This window comes from Petromyzon marinus, chromosome 46 (genome assembly GCF_048934315.1).
Source record: "Petromyzon marinus isolate PM22_M1 ecotype Great Lakes invasive population chromosome 46, UKy_Petmar_22M1.pri1.0, whole genome shotgun sequence".
Lineage (NCBI taxonomy): Eukaryota > Metazoa > Chordata > Hyperoartia > Petromyzontiformes > Petromyzontidae > Petromyzon > Petromyzon marinus.
The window spans coordinates 13,580,331-13,600,818 of NC_133712.1; the positions used below are offsets into that span (position 1 = coordinate 13,580,331).

Below are 20,488 nucleotides of genomic sequence, written 5' to 3' on the forward strand. Positions count from 1 at the left end.
TTGAAATTAATGTTTTATTTGAAACTGCATGGAGGTTAAACTTACATGCAAAGAGAGATTACTTCATCACAAAGAACCGAAAAGGACGTTGAGAAAGAGGGGGTGGGGCGGGGAGGAAGAATACAAATGCTTGTAAAGGGGGGGGGGGGTAACCAATATCGGTTCCTCTACACCAACTCGCACCGACCAGCGTGGTGAAGATTGGTCAAACGACCCCCAGTGGAAGAGGCCCTCGTCACCCAGCAGGGGGGGGGGGTCGGCGGTCCGTGTGGGTACATCGCTTCCTCCAGGGTAACGAGCTATCTACTCTGCATGTGGGAAGCGGGAGGGGGGGGATGGCAACGCTACCGTATTCTCTGGATTACAAGACGCTCTGGGAAGTAACACCCTACCAAACCTGTGCCCGGTGTCAATGAAGTTTTACAAATCTGGTCTCACACACACACACACACGCAATCGGCAACACTCGCGCTGCCACCAGATAATACAACGCAGCAGCACCACCATTCCCAGCTCTTGCTTTAAAACGGCAAAAACGAGCGTGCCCTCTTAATCCAGAGAATGCAGTAATTCACAGACGACGGAAGGAGCAGCCCCCCCACCACGTTCACCTCTGGCTGCGCCACGCGACCCACAGCGGGCACAGAGACGGCGCCAACCATCGGTCGCTACCGATCCGAAGGCAGCAGTTTATAGACCATGAATCCGGCACCGCCTCCCCCCCCCCCCCGACGATGTTTAGAACTCCAGTTTTGTGCCGCAAAGGGTGGGCTGGTGCTGGTGCTGGCGGGACACATTGTATAAATACGATAACGGTCCTCTGCGGGCGAAAGCAATGCAAGGTTTCCGTCCTTTCTGAAAATGGCGAAGTGGCACCTCCGAGGATCGTGCGAGGGCTCGTCGGCCGCCCCGCCAAGTCGGGGCTCGAGAAATCTCCGAGGGAGCAGCGCGCTCGAGGAGTGGCGCCACGTTACACCCCCCCCCCCCCTTCGAGCCGCGACCGGGAGTTTTCCCATCCCAGCCCGTTCAATCGGCAGAACCTCCAATGCGCGTGTATTCCGTCGTGAACGTTGGGAGGACTGCACGTGTTGGTCGTAACGTACACGCAGCTCCCGCTGCTGCCCTCTACTGTGGGACCAGAGGTTGGACCTGAAGACATCTCTCCGATGGAGCTCGAGGGTATCCGCTCCGTTCTCTCTTAACACACGGGTGGGGGTTGCGCTGCTCTTGGATTCTTTGAGCACGTTACACCCACCGATAGCGCAATACGGGAAGTGAAGAATGATATATATATAGTTGCGAAAAGAAAATGTCCATCGCAACCTGTACTTACGTCCCGTGCAATAGCACAGAGAGCACACGCCCTGCGCTCGCACTCGACGCCAACGCAAGCGCCACCCATCGCTCACCGGGCCCCCCGCCCCCTCTGCTCCCACCAACAGGCCTGCCCGCCCAACGACCACGACAGGAAAAATCTCGCGCAACTAAATCCGACGGTGACCGCGTCCCGATTGTGGGGCGGTCTCGGGGGGGGGGGGGGGGGGATGGGAGTACGTACATTTATTTGCCTCTTAAATTAAGATGAGAGAAAGAGAGAGAGCAAGCAAGTCGAGGGGATGCGCCGTGAGACGTGCTGGCTTGTGGTGCCGTGCGGCGGTGCTAATGCTTGGAGAGCTCGTTGGAGAGCCAGTCGAGTCCTTCGTAGAGGCCGCTTCCCTGCGTGGCGCACGTCGCCTGCACGTACCACTGGAAGGAACAAGGTGGGGAATTGGGGGGGGGGGGGAGGGGAGTGCTCGTGAACAGAGCCACATGACGGCGATAACAAGAACGATGGCACTGTTGGTGACGAGCAAAGGTGGTGGTGACGGCGACGGCGGTAATGATGATGGTGGTGACAAAGGCGGTGACAGTGGCAATGGCGGCGGTGGTGGCGACGATGAAGGTGGTGATGACAGTAACAGCGATAATGATGATGGTGGTGACAAAGGCGGTGACGGTGGCAATGGCAGTGACGATGGTGGCGACGATTGTTCCTCACAGTGCGGTTGCGCAGTCCCTGCAGGCCCAGCTTCTCGGTGAGGTCGCTGATGGTCATGGCATTGGGGAGATCCTGCTTGTTCGCAAACACCAGCAGCACCGCGCTCCTCAGCTCATCCTCTTGCAGCTGTGGTTGCGTGGAGGAGAGGGGAGACACGGGGGAAGAGAAAGGAGATGGGGAACAAGGGAGAAGGGGAGACACGAGAGGGGTTCAAGTGACTGCTGCGGCCAATGAAAGCGCTACCATTCACCACTGTTAAAATAACAGAGAATCTCATTCTGCCTAGAACGTCAGGCACATTGACCACCAGCATTGACTTAAGCAAGCCGGACTGCGTACAAGGCATACTGCACACCACAGCGTATACCGCACCCCACAACTCTACGCGCATCGTGCACCGCACACTCGTCGTTATTTACATTTGCTGGGGTTTTCTCAACGTTGCATCGTCACCCGGACGTCAGTCTGCGTGTGAATGTCTCGACTTGGCGGGGGTGGGGAGGGGATAATTTTTCCCCCATGGGACTCCATGCGTGTAACCGAGTTTGCGTTGACGGTTTCAAGACACCAATTCAGCACGGATGCGCGCATTCGCTCTCCCGAGTCAAACACGACATCTCGTCTCTCTTACATTCAACTAACGATCCCTCCTTAATCGCTCTGCTCCCGTCAACCGGACTCGATCCGCTGCCAAGATCAATTCACTGTTGCATGAAGGCCACGCCCTAAGCCGTCACTGCCTCTCACGACCCCGTAATGTTATCATCCATCACCATGCGAGCAGCCGATCTCCTACTTCATAACAATAACATTTATTACTATTCCGGAAGACATGGTGATGGCTTGGGGTGGAGGCCTTCATCCAGCAGTGGATTGATCATGGCTGATGATTATGATGAAGATGAGTGAATTCACAAAACGGTGCTCGTGCTAAACGCAGGACAGTCTCGGCGCGTAGCGTTGACACTCTTGTTTTATGTGACAAGGAAAGGGCGCTAGGGTCACTCGAAAGCCAGGATGACTTCTAGCTCAAATGAGCATCGGGGTATTGGTGCCCATCTCCCATTTACGGCCCTGCAGAGCCAGTGATGCAAATTCAACATTACAATCGCGTGATTCTCTCACTATTCAACTCCCAATAATCTACTCCTGGCAACTGTGCGGCAACAGCAGCAGCGATTGCTTTAGCCTTCCTTTCCCTGACTCGAGGCGCCGTGTGAACGCAAATCCCGGCTTCTAAGTCAAATAAATAGCGCCACCGAGTGCAAGAGTTCATAGTGAAGCGCGCAGAGCCCTCCCATTGTGGGAGCACAAAGAGGATGGCAGTCGATGCGTGGGGGGCGAGTCTGGAAATACCGCGTCAGCTGTTCCGCATGCGGGCGACCCCCGCCTATCGTTAACATCTCGCCGCGGTACCGAGATGTTAACTACCTCTCCTGGTATGCAGGAGGTCCTGGATTCGCCTTTATATTTGGAGTTTGCATGTTCTCCCCGTGGTGGCGTGGATTTTTCCTTCGGTTTTTCCCCTCCAGATTTAGAAACATGCGTTTAGAGTATATGGCTGCTAGAAATGTCCACGTGATAAGCCACTTAGAGCTACCTTATATGGCCAGGTCACTACTGAAAAAGAGCTATATAGCTCAAATAGAAAGTTGAGTTTAGTATCGAACAGCCGCACCCACCTACAAACGGGCCGCTCGAGCCTCAGAGGCTGACCAGGATTCAGCCTGCGTGGTACTTGGTATGGGAGGCTGTTCGAGAAGCCGCCCCGCCTCTGGCTGCCTCCCAACATCGCTCCGTTGCCGGCCCCGTGGCAACTAGCGCCAACGGCAACTGCGGTCACAACGTCGGGCTAGCCGTGGCGGCGGTGGCGGCAGCAGAGACGGCACAACAATGGCCGTAAATCAACAGCCGCGTCACCGCGGCCGCTAGCACCACCGCCAGTCGACCGTGTGATTGGATTGGGTTTAGCCTGGGCAGCTTAAAATGCAACGCATTTAAGGTCCCCCGTGCTCCATTGCGCCCACGCTTCAATGATAAGCCTCGTCGGCCAAGGCCGTAACGTAGCCACGAGATGACGTCATCAAACGCGACGTCACCTGGGGAAGAGAAGCCACACGTACACACAGATTCCACAACGAATTCTGACGTGCGCTTGTTTGATAGGCGACGTTAATGTGTGGCGTTGCAATCGGCTCGACGACACGACACAGCGAGTGACTAACGCGACATCGTCTCGTCCCGCTAATGGAAGGCGTGCGTGCAGCCTTTCTTCCCTGCCGCGTTCCAGGTTTTGTCAGCGGAAGGAAATTTACGGGGACCCTTACCATTTTCTGCAGCTCCTCGGCGGCCTCCTGCGTCCTCTCGCGATCGTTGCTGTCAACAACGAATATCAGGCCCTGTGCAGGCGCGCACACGCGACACGAGCAGAGGTTAGCGTTCCGTGTTCGATTCCCGGCAAACAAGCCACACCGCCGGGGAAGGTGGCGATATCCGGGCGCAAACTCCCAAATAACTCGGAGCTAAGATGAACCGCGGTCCATCTCTGCCGCCACCACCGCTCCCGATTTACAGATTAACCCGAGTACAGCGAATGGATTTTATCTCCATCTGTACTTCATCCATACGGGGATGGAGCATTTCCCCCTCTGGCACGCATGGATTTTCTCCGGGGTACTACCACGCGTATAGACCACTCGTTAACGGAGGCAAACAACCCAATGTAGGCCCACAGAGCTTGAGTAAATGTTGGCAGCCGGTTCCGACTGCCTTCATTTGCGCTGGTCGGTGATTTCCCACCACCTTTGAATCACCCGTCTCGTTCTCTCTCTTAACAGTGAACGCAAAATTGCGCGTGATACAACCGCCAAATTATTGATTACTTTATTATAACGCCACACTGTGGTGATAACTGAAGTCGGCCAACTGAGTAATGGCATGGATTTTTTTTTTCAGCATTGTAATGCTGTTTGGCTAATATCGGTTACATTGTGCAATTCTTGAGCTGTGTGAAGAAACTGGAGAACCTGGAGGAAACCCATGCGGCACAGAGATGGAACATACAAACTCCACTCTCTCACTGCAGAACAGGGGGAGAACATACAAACTCCACTCTCTCACTGCAGAACAGGGGGAGAACATACAAACTCCACTCTCTCACTGCAGAACAGGGGGAGACATACAAACTCCACTCTCTCACTGCAGAACAGGGGGAGAACATACTACCTTCACACTCACACATTTACAAAGCTAAAGATCCCCCTTATAGCCTTAACATATTTTTTGGGGCAACTGCTCTTAGCGAGCACCTATGAAGGCGAGCACGGCACTCGAGGGGGTGGGTGGCCAGCACCACGCCTGGCCGCCTTTGTCTCTCCAGTGGCGATATTCACACACCGCACCAGGTACTTATTTGAAGCCGAGTCGACCCAGAGGAGGCCCAGGACCGGTTCAGATAATCATCACTGGTGTTGGCCATGAGCAGGAATTGGACTCGGGTCGCCGTGCCTGCTGACCTGCGTGTTCTGGAAGTAGTGCCTCCACAGGGGTCGGATCTTGTCCTGCCCTCCGACGTCCCACACCGTGAAGCAGATGTTCTTGTACTCCACCGTCTCCACGTTGAAGCCTGCGCCGCCAGAGGACACGGCGTTCGCGTGGTGAGGGAAGGAGGGCAGGGAGCACAGGGCAGGACGCTCGGGAAGGCGACCAACTCGGATGATTTTACAGGCGGTGGCGGCGTCTGCTTATAATTATATATACATTTCTTTTAACCAGGTAAGGCGCAAAGGAGCTAGAAACTCTTTTTCAGAAGCAGCTTGGCCACAAATGATAGCTCAACGAAGTGGCTTATCACGTGGAAATGTTGTAGCAGCCAAATACGTTAAAACGCACGTCGATTTTAAATGTGGAGGGAAAAACCGGAGGACCCGGAGAAAAACCCACACGACCGCTGGGGGAGAGACACGCAAACTCCAAATATACAGGCGTCTGGTTCTAGATCGAACCCACGACCTGTATACCGGGCGGGGTAGTAAACATCTCACCACTCTACCTGGTACGGAGGTTCCATTTATCTTGCCACCTGTACTGAACATGCCGCAACCAGCTTGCCAGGTGGCTGCTCAGCCGTAGAGCGAGCGGATCGCAGCGACCAGATGTTCACAATAATTACGATTTACATTTGTAAATTGGTTCATTTCATCCGTAGATCCCAATGCGCCCACCGTGTATAGAAAGCAGGAAATTAACAGAACCTGCAAGGTAAACGGTCAGAACTAGGTGGGTGTTAAGGCCAGTTTAAAGAAGTGAGCTTTCAAGACGGACTGAAATAGTTCTAACGACTGATTTTTAACACGTAGGCTTTCGCGACCAATATTATTTATAATAAACGTTTTTGGGTTAGATCGCGTTATTTATAAATGTGTCGTAACCCTCCCACCACCCGACACGGCCAATCAGTAAAAAAGTGTCACGTTGACAAAAGACAAATAGTTCACTACTTTAGCCCACCGGTGTGTTGAAGAGTGAATCCACAACAATTATAAAACAAAAATTGAGTACGACGTTTCGACTCTGATTTTCTTGTTACCAAGAGCAGGCAGTTCAAATCCTGGTTGGCTCAGCCCATCCCATCATCCCTCCCTCCGGGGTCGATCAATTGAGTAACCACTTTGCGGGGGGAAGTCAACAGCAGTTCTTCAATGATACACCTGGCCCCACCATAGGAATGGGGAATTTCCACCACTGGCTCTGCAGGGCTGTACAACACAGGAGATGACCACCGACGCCTTGGTGCTCGTTGGAACAGGAAGTCGTTTTGACTTGTTTATGAGAGAGACCAGACCAGGTGACAATTCACATCACCGCAGCTCGCGCAGATGCCCCCTAGAGTAGTGCGCGGGGGGAAAAAGGTCGACGGAAGAAATGCTCCTCGTACCTAATAGTCCACGGGCCAGGACAGAAATCGGTCCCAACTAATGTAGCAAATCTCGAGCTCAGTGGTTCTTAACCTTGACTGCAGCCTGCACCCCTTTGGTTCTGAGAAAGGGCATCTCGCACCCCCAGGGGGTGTGTGCACCCCAGGTTAAGAACCACTGCTCTAGCCGTCCCGATTTAGTTACACCGCCAGTTAAGCGTTAATTATTTCATAACCCCACTCATTCAAGTGGTTAGCGCGTTGGAACCGCAAAGGTGAAATTGCCACCTCAGGTGGTACCGACGAGTGTGAGATCGGGGCTCTGGTTACGCAGGAAACTCTAGGAATCCTGTGCACGACTCCCCTACTCAAACACTTTTATCGCCTCAACCGCTCTTCGCAGCTGAGCGTGGTGTTGCAGTTCTTTATTATAATTTTATTATTATTCTTGTTTAAAAATTTGCCAGGAGGGTCCTGCCAAATTTTCGCAGTCGTTGGGGTGGGGGGTGGCGATGTTCCTGCTGCTGCATGTGATCCCAAATGAGTAATTGGCAGGTGACTTTTCAGCATTGGGATGTTCAGCCAATACCAGCTATGGGAAGAGACCGGAGAACCTGGATGTAGTACAGGGGGTCGAACACACAAACGCCTTAAGTATGAAATCGAACCAAGGCCCCTCTTGCTGCGAGGCGCGAGTGTCACCACTGCATCGCCACCGCCGTACCGCCCTACACCTATGCGTCAAGATGCTAGAAACTCGACCGTTCAGGAAGTACCGCCGCTCCCTGGCTCAGTTAAGAATCTGCACGGTGCAGCCGATACGCGGCGGCGACGGCGGTGACGTGCGTTCACGCGCCCGGTGTGGAATTTTTTTTTACGTGCTTGACTAAACGTCGATCACGCGGCGGGAGGGGACGCCTACGCTGATATCTCCCCACTACGAGGTGGCCAGCACGAGGCAGCACAGCAAGCAGGTAGCCGACTCACAACCTGTTCCACCCGTTCTCGCACTCACACGGATGTACATTTTTCCCCGCAGTGCTCCAGTTGCCATTAAGGAATTTGCCAAAACGTACCAATGTACCGGAGACCCTCCTAAATGAGAGAATTAAGATTCCGTGAGGTTATTTATTTTAATTCTGTAAACAAATATAAATATCATTGCCGTTTGTGAGCTGCTACGAGGTCTATAGCTGATCACGTGACCCTGAACCACTTTGCGGTTTGGAGGCAGGTTGCCGTCGAGCCAAGTCAACCGCAACATGTGGGCCACACATGGACCCTTCGCTCGTCGGTATTCCAAGTCGAATGGTTCCCAGGCGCCACACGTGGCAAGAAGGACCACGTAGATGGGAGGTTCTCACGGCTCTGCTGCACCGTCGCCGCACGGGAGTCGCGAGGAGGAACCGCAGACCAGCGGGAGACACCGATGCCACGCGGTGAGCCGGCGCCAACAATTGCCCAAGTTCTGCGGTCCTCTATATGTTAAGCTGTTTTCGGCCGATTAATGAGCGTTCACATGTGAGAGGAAAACCGGAGCACCCCGAGAAAGCCCACGTGTATGAGCGAGGGGGAAACACTCTATCCCATACACACAACACGACGCTCACGAGGAAGGCAGCACCGCAACATCTGTGCGATCCACCAACCCTTGCCGCCTCCACAGTGCTGGATTACAGGCCACATGCGTAGCCACCACCACCGGGCTGGGAGCCTAATTCAGTTCCGGATAAAATCAGCACCATGCAGTTGTAAATGCAGTGAGGTGGCACCTCCCAGGTTTGAGCACTGGCGATGAGTGTCTCTGAGATGAAGTGGCTGATAGACAGGGTTTGTCACTGAGATGGCATCGCTGGGAATCTGGGTTTGATTGCCAAACCCCGATTACGGATGTAATCGGCACCTGGATTCCGGTGCTGAAGCTCCGAACACTTGGGAGCGAAACGTCGGACGTCGTGCCTCACGACACGCGCTCCAACCCGACATCACGCCGGAGCGCGCTCCGCTGAAAGGAACTGGACAAACATCTCAACGCAGGACCCTCCTGTAACAAGTCTTGAGGACTCGGTAGGGCTTTGTTGTTCTATGGCTGCCGTGGGGCTACCTTGTCAACAGAGGGCGGTGCTGGAAAAATCCCGCGCCTATGCTCCCTGCCTTCACAAAGCAATCCTGCCCAACGTGGTGAAGTATGGTCAAATACCCTCCCCCCCCCTCCATTATAAACAAAAAAACTGCAAACAAAACACTTGGAAAGGCAGAGCAGTGGCCGTACTTCTATGCCACTGGCGTGTCCACACGCTCTGCCTGCCATCACCAAGCCGCACTGGCTTGCCAGCGTGGTGAAGTATGGTCAAACCTAGGAGAAGCGAAGAGGCTGCGGAGTGGGGGGTGGGGGAGCGGGGAGTTGCGGTGTTGCGTACCGATGGTGGGGATGGTGGTCACGATCTCTCCCAGCTTCAGCTTGTACAGGATCGTCGTCTTTCCGGCAGCGTCAAGGCCAACTGTGAGAAACGACACACGGGACACGCACGGACTCCACAACGGCCCTCCCAACGTGCTGACGTGCAACGCGATAATGACGTATGGATACATGGGAAGGCAAGGGGGAGATGATGTCGCGGGCAGGACGATGTCGTGGGACGATGTCACGCATAACACCTCTTTCAGACCGGTCCTTTTAGCGCGAGTTCAATCGCAAAGTTTTGGGCAACCCTCTGACCAGTTTGGCTGTTTTCCTGTTGACCAAGTACAACAAAAATAGCAACGCATCTTTTATAATAAAATGTAGTTTATATTGGATCACATTTATGAGAATGATTGCACTCTCGCCTGATTTGGCTGCAGCGCAGAGTTGACTCTGTCTGTCTGTAACTCATTAACTCTTGAACCTTCTTTGGATCCGCACAAAGCAGGACACCTAATGTGCAAGTGGAGAATAAAAGACTCTCTCTTTTGGTGGATGCTCATGGCTACAATCACCAAACCGGGGACCGGACAGGCAGCGCAGAGTTGACTGTCTGTAACTCATTAACTCTTGAACCTTCTTTGGATCCGCACAAAGCATGGAAGATGCGGACACCTAATGTGCAAGTGGAGAATAAAAGACTCTCTCCTTTGATGGATGATCATGGCTACAATCACCAAACCGGGGACCGGATAGGTTCGCACCGCTCCCCAATGTAATTATGAAGGCCGTAGGTGTATCAAAAATTCAAAACCAGAAGTTTATTTTCCGAGTAAAGCCCACTGAGCTAAGAAACTCTTTTTCAAGGGCAACTCGGCCTGCAAGACAACATCAACGCACTCCACAATTTATTCACGAATCTCAGACAAAAGCGAACGAATGGCGATATCACTTCGAACTGAATCTCGAACAGTTGCTTCTTTATTTGGCAGTACGGAAGAGGGTAATAGTTGTAAAAGCGTTAAAAACAGTGGCAGCAAAGCCACACTGCCGTCTGAACAACAACCACGGCCACAGCGGCGGTGGTGGCTGTAAAGATCCCCGGGGCGATCTCGCATCACACAACACCCGCCACCCGCGCACCCGCCACCCGCGCACCCTCCATGGAAAACAATTTTTGACCCCTGGCTGAGGGGACTTGAGTAAACCTATTACTATATCTTGTTACTGGCAAAGGAGGACTCAATGTAAAGGCTTACCCCGAGCTCTCAATACTCTGATGGTGCGCTGTTTTTGAGTTGTACGCCTTATGGTGTCATCTGGTCCAACACCAGTGGAGACTAGGCTCTAAGAAAAGCCGTCTCGGGTGTGGACCAATCAAATTCAAGGAAAGTGCCAATATCATTATCACAGTTGTTTCTTTTTGTTTGCATTTTTGACTGCTTGTGTTGTGGTTATTGCAAACATGATCCCTTGTATAAAGGTGTCAGTTTTTGTTCCAGCTAAAAGGGTAAAAACCTATTACTAAACCTTTTACCTTCATGTTTATATTTTACTAGCTTTACTACCCGGCTTCGCCCGGGACTTGGATTCACCACGCCCGGCCGCCTTTGTCTCCCCAGTGGCGATGTTCACACACCACAGCAGTTACTCGTTTGAGGCTGAGTCACCTAGGGGAGGCCCAGGACCGGTTCAAATAATCGTCACCGGTGGTGGCCGTGAGCGGGAATCGAAGTCGCGTTGCCGGGTTCGTAGCGCAGCGCGTTGCATGCGCGGGTGACATGACAGATGTGACGTCACAGCTCACTTGCCGTGCAAAATCTATGCATTATTGCGCCCCCCCACCCCCCAAAAAAATATACAAAAGTATATTTTCATAATTTTTGCATGGTGTACAGTCTGGAAAGTACCCACATGGCAAATTTAAAGTTTGTTGGATGTCGGGAAGTATGCTAAACATTTTGAACAGACACACATATTAACAAATTTCCCTTTTATATATATTTAGATTTTATAAACACCACCACGACCGCACCGGTACCTCGCGCCAGTGATGTGTCTCGCGGTGGCCCGTTGGTTTAGCCGCGCCGGTCGGCAATTCCCTGCGTATGACCGGAGCGACCTTTACGGGTGGGGACGCCGGTGTCAAATCGCCACCTCCGCTGCCATCGCCGCGTTTGAACAATAGCACCGCAGCCAAATCGGTGGTAGCCCTGACGATTACCCCTAACCTTAACCCTGTCTGTAGCCTTTGCTGCCAGGGTATGTTGTGCCCATCAACTACAAGTGGCGAAAAGGATTTATGGTCATTAAGTTGTGAACTGCTGTAGCATCTCCAATCATCACCACAATGCTTCAATCCCTCCACTGGCTCACAATATAGTATTGGATCAACTTCAAGATCACACACTCACTGCCTTCTAGATCCTCCATGGACTCACCCCTGCCTTGCTCTCCCGTCTCACCTCACTTTACTCCCCTCCACACACACTCTCCTCCCTTTCTCATCTCACTCTAGTCTTCTCCAAGCACTCTGGTACCTCTCTCCTCTCAGCTCACTATACTCCTCTTCATGCACTCTGCTGATGGATAGCAAATACCTAACTGGGTAAAGGAGCTCAAGTGAGAAACCAATCAACAAAAGGGAACTGCACCTTCCTACTGGGGATGCCCTCCTGATTTTCAGATTCGTTAAAAAAAGTTTTTAAAATCTCATGCCTAGATTAAAATTTTGGAGTATCTGCAGTTTTTTTCGGTTTCAGATTTATCTCCAAAACCGTGGAGCATACAACACTTCCACACGTTTAGTGCATAAAATCCAATAAGGTCCGACATTGTCCTTGAAAATAAACAAAATCCCAAAAACTCATCGATGCTTTCTACATAGTCAGAGAATCCTGCCAGAGAGCCCCAAGACGTTGAAACAACAACAAAAAGCTAAAAAAAACCAGGATGTTGATTTAAATCGACTAATTGTTTCGAGCTTACGGAGGAGGAGCCTGGTGGAACCGCGGGCAGCGCCGTGACCTCGTTACAGCGATGCGCGCGGAGCAACGCGGAGGAGCCGGGCTCGGCCACGCAGAAGGAGAATCGCGTTTGACGGCGGCTTCATCCGTCAACTCGTGTCGCGCGTTTCCTGACATCGCTCGAGGGGCGGGCAATCGGACAAAGTTTGCGATATTGCCCTGTTCACTGGCGAATCATTAAATGTGACATAATGGTCGGTAACCCGCCTCAGATTAGCGGCAGAGTTCACGCCCAATCGGACAACGAACCCTCAAGGGAGAATGCGGCGATTAAATACAGTATCGCAAATAACACCGGGGTATACAACACTCCGGTCACATGCATAAACACTCATTCATCGGTTGATAACAACTTAACATATAAAGCACCGCAGAGCTTGGGGAGATTGGCACCGGCTCACTGCCTGGCTGTTGCTGCCTTTCCGTTTGTTTAGAGGTTCCTCCTCGCACCTCTGAGTCGTTCTCTCTCTGTGAGAGCGAGCTTGTACTGTGCGGCGCTCTGTTACATGTTGATAATATTATTATGTGACCCTGGGTAAGCCTCTAGCCGCACGTGTCCAGTTTAAACCAGTTACCCTGTGTTACCTGGCTACCCTGCCAAGCCACTGCTAAACTGAGCCCTGGAGCAATGGACACTGTTTGACATCTGCCAGATGACGTTTTCCAATTGGGATGAATATCACGTGTTCACACTCGCTGCGTGTGTTTGTGTGTACACGCAAGCTATCTGGTTTAAAACAATAATCAGCCGCGGTCAATCCACTGCTCGGTGAAGACTTCCCCAATCCACCGCCATCTCCCATGATCCTGCGGTGCCACAATCCACCTAGCACCCGTGTACCAATCGATTCACTCGCTCCATCTCCCAGGTGGACGTGCTCTAATCAGCGTGTTGTTTTTGTTGTTAACAAATTGCCATTATACACACTATTCGACCATGGTCTGACTCTTCAAAAGAAACAAATTTTGAATCACTGGTAAACGAGATCATGCCACGAGCATCCTGCTCTGTGGTATGAAATATTAAAACGCAGCGACAATTGTGGTGCCCATGAAGCCGAAGGCAGCTGTAATTGCGTCTGAACAAAGTGCAGTGCAGTAAAGTAATTTGCTACGGTTATTGACATAACCCCGGGGAGACCCTGACAGGCAGAAGTGTGACAGATTCCACACCACGACCCGAGCTCCAACCTCTAACCCTGACAGGCTGTGATACACTTCTATGAGTCTATGGTAAGGTAATTAGTTTCCTTCAAGATGCCGAGAGGCTATGAAAGTCTGCTATACAAAGCTACAAGTGCTATGTAAGACAGTCTGTTATGAGGGGATGCTATGCTATGAGGTTGCTATATAATTCTAAGAGAGGTTATGAGTCTGCTGTGAGAAGTTATACGTCTAAGCAACGGTCTGCTGTAGGACTCCGACATGCTATGTGTAATGCATTGAGTGACGTAAGATTTAATGGTTTGTGTGTTGTGTAAGGTTATGAGGCTTCTGTGGAATTATGTGAAACTCTGCTGCAAGTCGATGAGTCTGCTCTGTGAAACTGTTAGTCTGTTATGAGAGTCTGCTGTCGAAGCCCGTGCTTACACAGCAGACTGAATTTTCATCTGAGCACGAAGCATGGGTGTGAATGCTGGGCACTGCGAAGGAGAGAGGAGGAAGAGAGATGTTGCACAGTGGGAATGAGAATGTGGATGTGGTGCTTGGGGAAAAAAATTATAAACGAGAAGATTGGGGAAAATGATTAAGTTGGCAGCGATCGGATGACGAGATGAGAAGAGGTGTGAGCGACGAAGTGGTGGGGGGCACATCCTGATGAGGATGACAGGATTCTGAGGATGTGGGACGGAAAGTTTTGCAGATGGGATGTGCAGAGCAAGAGATCGTGGGATGAAGCCAAGATGAGACAGAGAGACAAGGCCAAGCAGGATATGGGCGAGCATCTTGGTAGCGAGATGTTAACAACTTCGCCTGGTATACAGGAGGTCGTGGGTTCGATCCGACTCTGATGCCTGCTGCTATTTGTCTTTTGTCAACGTGACACTTTTTTTGCTGATTGGCCGTGTCGGGTGGTGGAGGGTTTCGACACATTTATAAATAACGCGATCTAACCCAAAAACCTTTATTATGAATAATATTGGTCGCGAAAGCCTACGTGTTAAACTGCTGCTGTATATTTGGAGTTTGCATGTCTCTCTCCCTGTGGTCGCGTGGATTTTTATCCGGATCCTCCGTTTTTTCCCTCCACATTTAGAAACGTGCGTTTTTAAGTATTTAGCTGCTACAAATTTCCACATTTACACGTGATAGGCCACTTCGTTGAGCTATCATTTGTGGCCAGGTCGCTTCTGAAAAAGAGCTGTATAGCTCGGTGGGCCTTACCTGGTAAAATAAATATAAAAAGTTTAATTAAGGCAAGAGGACGCCGTCAACGGGGCAGTCGAAGAATTTACTCTATGTAGCAGCAAGCTATGTCGGTCCTGAGTAATCTCTGACACTCCACTGATCCACCACACGCTGAGTTTCACACTTCCTCTCGGCAGGGGGATGGTGTAGAAGTGGGGGGGGGGGGGGGGTTAAAAGGTGGTGGTGGTGGGGGTCTTCACTCCCTGAATCGCGTGGGGGTCCAAGAGGGCACCACACACACACAAGAGACGCGACCACACCTCGTGTGTGGCTCGGTAGTTGGCGACCCTGAACGGAAGGGCTTTCAGATACAACTTGTAAGGGTGCAAAGCCATTAACTACTGCTGCCCACTGCTGTGTACTGCTGTGTACAACTGCCTACTGCTGCCTCCTGCTGCTGCTGCTGCCCTCCCGAGGTGGGACTGCCTGGTAATTTCACCACGTGGGTGGGATTTTAAGTGTGGGGTAAATAATAATATTTACTGTTGCGCAAGTTTAGACAAGATTTATAATCAACAAAATAATTTACGGTCCACCGCTGTAGGACATTGGTGATGCGGCGGGGAGGCGTTTAACCCGAATTCACCACGCTGGGGCAGTGCAGGTTGATGAGCGTGAATAATTTTATTGGGGGGAAAAAAGATCTGCGCAGCTGATTGATGACTGCGTTTGCTACTTTGCTGTTGATTTTGGGTTTGTTTCTTTTATTAAACCACGATTTCTGAGTACGGTCCGTCCAGAGCCCCGAAAACGCCAAGCGGCCAGCAACAAACTGCAGCAATGAAAGTGTGATAGATAAGCGTTATATGCGTTTCTTAAATTGTGCATGGTTGTGAGAGAATGGGGAGAAAAGAGACAATAACAATGATGATTCTGAGGAAAGAATTCCAGATCGGCGCCGTGCGATGGAAGAAGCAGAGAGCGCAGTGAGGTGACCTGCAGTGTGGCAAGTGGGTGGGTGATTGTGTGGTGAGTGCGTAGGTGGGTAGGCGAGTGAGTGTTGTGACCTGCAGTGTGGTGAGTGGGTGGGTGATTGTGTGGTGAGTGCGTAGGTGGGTAGGCGAGTGAGTGTTGTGACCTGCAGTGTGGTGAGTGGGCAGGTGATTGTGTGGTGAGTGGGTGGGTGATTGTGTGGGCAGATGAGTGTTGTGATTTGCAGGGGGGCGAGTGGGTGGGTGATTGTGTGGTGAGTGGGTAGGTGAGTGAGTGTTGTTGTGGGTGGGTAAACACGGGAGATCAGGTCTTGTTTAATCGAGTGAATGTTTACACAGTCGATTGGACCAAACAAGAAGAATATCTTTAGTGTAACATTCTATCTCACCTATGCCAAGACGAGGGCACCTTGCTATGTGTTCATTATGAGTGTACTGTACAGTATTTTGGTTCTGCTCTCCGAATAAACTCTGTTTAATCGAGTCACAATTGTTCACAAAGTCGACTGGACGATAGAGAGAAATTACTAAAGAGTTCTGAGCATTATTGTGAAAGTATCTCACCTAATAATAGGACAGCAAGTAGGTGTGTCCGCTTTAATTATATATGTTGCTTAAGTAAACGTTGAGTTAAACAAATCCGAAATAAGCAAACGCACATCTGCAATTCGGATTATGTTTAATATGCCAGTACTGTAGCTTCAAACGTCATCTCGCCAAATTATAACACCCCTGTTTTAGCATTTCGTACAATTAGTGCGAATGAGGGATCTCATTTACGTGTGGGTGGGTGTAATTAAATATATCTCCTAATAATTGGAAACGCAAGTGGCCCACCAATCAAGCCAGGTAGGGTTCAATCGAACCAATTAATCACGAACTCTCCCTTTTCCCAATCACATGGTTGGGGAGCGGTAGTGTAGTGGTTAGCGCGCTGCGCTACGAACCCGGCGAACAGATTTCGATTCCCGCTCACGGCCAACGCCAGTGGCGATTTTCTGAACCGGTTCTGGGCCTCCCCTAGGTCGACTCAGCCTCAAATGAGTATCTGGTGCGGTGTGTAAACATCGCCACTGGGGAGACAAAGTCGGTCGGGCGTGGTGATGGCCACCCCACCCCCTCGTGCTTCCGTTCCGGCCTTAATAGGTGCTCGCTAACATCGCTTGCCCCTACAGTCTGTTCACGCTATACGGGGGATCTTTGTTTGTTTGTACCCGGGTGTTAGGAAATTCCCTTGCAACGTGATTCATTTTATATTAAACATTCGTCGTGAATTGTAGCGGCTGCAGAGGTGTTACACGTACTGTACATACCAATTAAATACGACGCGCACAGATCGATACCAATTGCTTTACGAATAACGATGATGAAGACGCACGTGTCGTTTACGTTCAAAATCGATTAGGGCGCGGACACGTGGTGGCTGCCACCGCTGCTGCTGCTGCTGCTGTCAATTAGCATCTGCTTAATTAAGTGACGGCATCGTGTTAACTGTGGGGACCGGCATCTTGTCCGGGTGTCGGGACTCCAGAGGAGGGGTCCACCAGGACTTTTGGAGGAAGGTGGTAATTCAAGTTTCACTCGAGACCTCGCCGGCCTCTTGGAGTCACGGTGAGAGGCTGTGGGTCTGCTGGAAGATGCTATGGGAGGTTGTGTGTATCAAGAGTGTGTTATGAGAGGCTGTGGGAGGGTGTGTGTGTGTTTGTATCAAGAGTGTGATATGAGAGGCTGAGTCTGCTGGAAGATGCTATGGGAGGTTATTATGAGAGGATGTGAGTGCTGTAGGAGGTTGTGTGTATCAAGAGTGTGTTATGAGAGGCTGTGGGTCTGCTGGAAGATGCTATGCGAGGTTGTGATTATCAAAAGTATGTTATGAGAGGCTGTCAGATGCTATGGGAGGTTGTGTGTATCAAGATTCTGCTACGATTCTGCGTGGAGATTGAGAAGTTCAGTGCTATCCCCCGACTATGAATGCTAAGTCCGGCATGCGAGTGCTATGGATGTGTCGAGTGCGGTCTATCATTAGATGCCATGTGTCTGCTTTGAGAGAATACAAGTCGAGGAGACTATGAGGTTGCTTTGATAAAGTTTGGTAAAATGAGGTTTCTACGAGACCGTCTGCTATGAGACTACTGACAGGTTGAGAGGCCGCTATGAGAAGTCATGTCTCTCGGTGTACGGGAAACTTTGAGCCTGCTAGGATGCACTGTTTATGAGAGGCTGAGTCTATGAAAGGCCATGAGTCTACAATTACAGCCTGGGAGTTCGAGTGGGTGAGGTGGGTGAGGTGTGTAGGTGAGCTATGTGTGAGGTGTGTGTGTGCGAGCTATAGGTGAGGTGTGTGGGTGAGCTATGGGTGAGGTGTGTGGGTGAGCTATGGGTGAGGTGTGTGGGTGCGAGCTATGGGTGAGGTGTGTGGGTGCGAGCTATGGGTGAGGTGTGTGGGTGCAAGTTATGGGTGAGGTGTGTAGGTGAGCTATGGGTGAGGTGTGTGGGTGAGCTGTGTGTGTGTGCAAGCTATGGGTGAGGTGTGTGTGTGGGTGAGCTATGGGTGAGCTATGGGTGAGGTGTGTGGGCGAGCTATGGGTGAGGTGTGTGTGGGTAAGCTATGGGTGATGGATGTGTGTGGGTAAGCTATGGGTGATGGATGTGTGTGGGTAAGCTATGGGTGAGGTGTGTGTGGGTAAGCTATGGGTGAGGTGTGTGTGGGTAAGCTATGGGTGAGGTGTGTGTGGGTAAGCTATGGGTGAGGTGTGTGTGGGTAAGCTATGGGTGAGGTGTGTGTGGGTAAGCTATGGGTGAGGTGTGTGGGGGTGAGGTGTGGGGGTGAGGTGTGGGGGTGAGGTGTGGGGGTGAGGTGTGGGGGTGAGGTGTGGGGGTGAGGTGTGGGGGTGAGGTGTGGGGGTGAGGTGTGGGGGTGAGGTGTGGGGGTGAGGTGTGGGGGTGAGGTGTGGGGGTGAGGTGTGGGGGTGAGGTGTGGGGGTGAGGTGTGGGGGTGAGGTGTGGGGGTGAGGTGTGGGGGTGAGGTGTGGGGGTGAGGTGTGGGGGTGAGGTGTGGGGGTGAGCTATGGGTGAGGTGTGGGGGTGAGCTATGGGTGAGGTGTGTGGGTGAGGTGTGGGGGTGAGGTGTGGGGGTGAGCTATGGGTGAGGGGTGTGGGTGAGGTGTGTGTGCGAGCTGTGTGGGCGAGCTGAGGTGTGCGGGTGAAGTGTGTGGGTGAGGCAAGGTGTGGGAGTGAGCGAGCTGTGGGTGAGGCGAGGCCCTCGGGGCTCGCCGCCACTCACCCATCAGGATCCGCATCTGCTTCTTGCCGAGCAGCCTCGTGAACAGCGAGGAAATCGTCAGCCCCATGGCGTCACCTGTCAGCGCGCGCCTTTTTATTAATAGGGTGGTCGATAATTTTTTTTAGTTTGGGGTTTTATCTTAATCGTAAAAAAAACACAAATTTGATCAAAAAGTGTCGGGATCTGACGCAAATCCTCACTCGTGTGGCGGCGAGGGGCGGGGGGACGTGGGCACTGGGATGGAGGGGTGGCGGGTGGGGTGTGGGGAACAGATTCGCCATCGCGATTGGCTGCGGCGCCGTCACGTGCCTCCCGCGTGACCAAATGGGAGGAGGGCGGACGCGGGAACGTGCGACGTGGAGCTTCGGGGGTCTGTGCGGGATGAGGGGGGGGGCGTTGGGGGAGGGGTCGTTGGGGGAGGGGTCGTAGGGGGAGGGGCCGTGACGTCATCAGGGAGGCATGCGAATTGGCGGCCATGTTACATGGGGGGGGGGGTGGATAGGGTCATTGCCCAAAACGTTGTTTTCTTAGTTATTTTAAGGCCACAACGTTATTGACGAATGGTGAGTTGTTGTTTGAGGTGGGGGAAGGCCTCCCCGTATATTATGGGAGAGCATCGGTCACATACCTGCCAACCCCTTGTCGGTGCGGCCTACCTTAGTACAGACCAATTCAGACCTTATTGCTCACCCCGTGCCTCCTTGAAACGGCTGTACGCGGTATGGACCTGCAAACTCTTTATTTCCCTGTACAAGAATACGGGGTGTGAACCATTATGGGTTACCGCTGTCTTGAGTTTGTTTTGCATGGCCACAATCGCGCACTCCTCCACCGTGGCTTGTGTCCTTGAGTCTTCCACTCGTGGTCGATGGGATGTCGATCATCGGCCTCGTGAGGTTCTAGCGATGCTGTTTGGTTTTGGTGGTGGCGGTGCGAGGTCGGTGAGGAGACTGGACGTAATAAAGCGGATGCAACCGAGCTGTTGGCTTCTTTTTTTCTGAATATTCCTGACACTTTTAGTAAAAGACAACTTTCAAGAATCTCCCCAAGCGGCTTACGTGGAATTTTTTTCTAACAGCCAAAGAATCTAAAACGCAGCACGTCCACTGGAGACGGATCGGTGAAACATGCTTTGTGTGTAAAAGAGGCGCTAGGCAGATCGATTGTGATCCTATGAGCCATGAGACTTTGGCGACCGCTTGGGAATTTAACCTTCATCCAGCAGTAGATTAATCATGGCCGATTGATGATTATTGTGATTTATTTGTTAATGTTAGAATTTCAATATTAGCTCCATCCCAACGTAGGGCTGAATAAAACACTGGTCACTGAATTAATTTTGAGGTGGGTAACCAAAGGTGGGATGGCATGACCAGCGGAGGTGAAGTATGGTAAAACGGCCCCCAATGACGCGTAGGAAAGAGGCCCTCTTCTGGCAGTGGATTAATAATGGGGCAAAAAGTTATGAAATTTTTGCTTGG

General features: G+C 51.7%; 2 protein-coding genes across 4 annotated transcripts in view; one reads left to right on the plus strand and one right to left on the minus strand.

Moving 5' to 3' along the window:
- On the minus strand, positions 1–19,255 carry ARF4 (ARF GTPase 4). Its single transcript, XM_032971631.2, has 6 exons — positions 19,008–19,255; positions 9,374–9,454; positions 5,554–5,663; positions 4,366–4,437; positions 2,039–2,164; positions 1–1,746 (listed from the first exon to the last, which is right to left on the minus strand). Exons 1-6 carry the CDS (start codon positions 19,072–19,074, stop codon positions 1,660–1,662), a joined length of 543 nt encoding a protein of 180 aa, XP_032827522.1. The 5' UTR covers positions 19,075–19,255; the 3' UTR covers positions 1–1,659.
- The window catches only part of LOC116952343 (uncharacterized), a 17,640-nt gene continuing 13,858 nt past the window's right edge, over positions 16,707–20,488 (plus strand). Inside the window, exon 1 of one of the 3 annotated variants that reach the window (XM_076074221.1) lies at positions 16,707–17,335. The gene's annotated coding sequence lies outside the window, so the exon portion shown is untranslated. The remainder of the gene's footprint in view (positions 17,336–20,488) is intronic. The other 2 variants (XM_076074220.1, XM_032971608.2) reach the window with 2 other exon arrangements.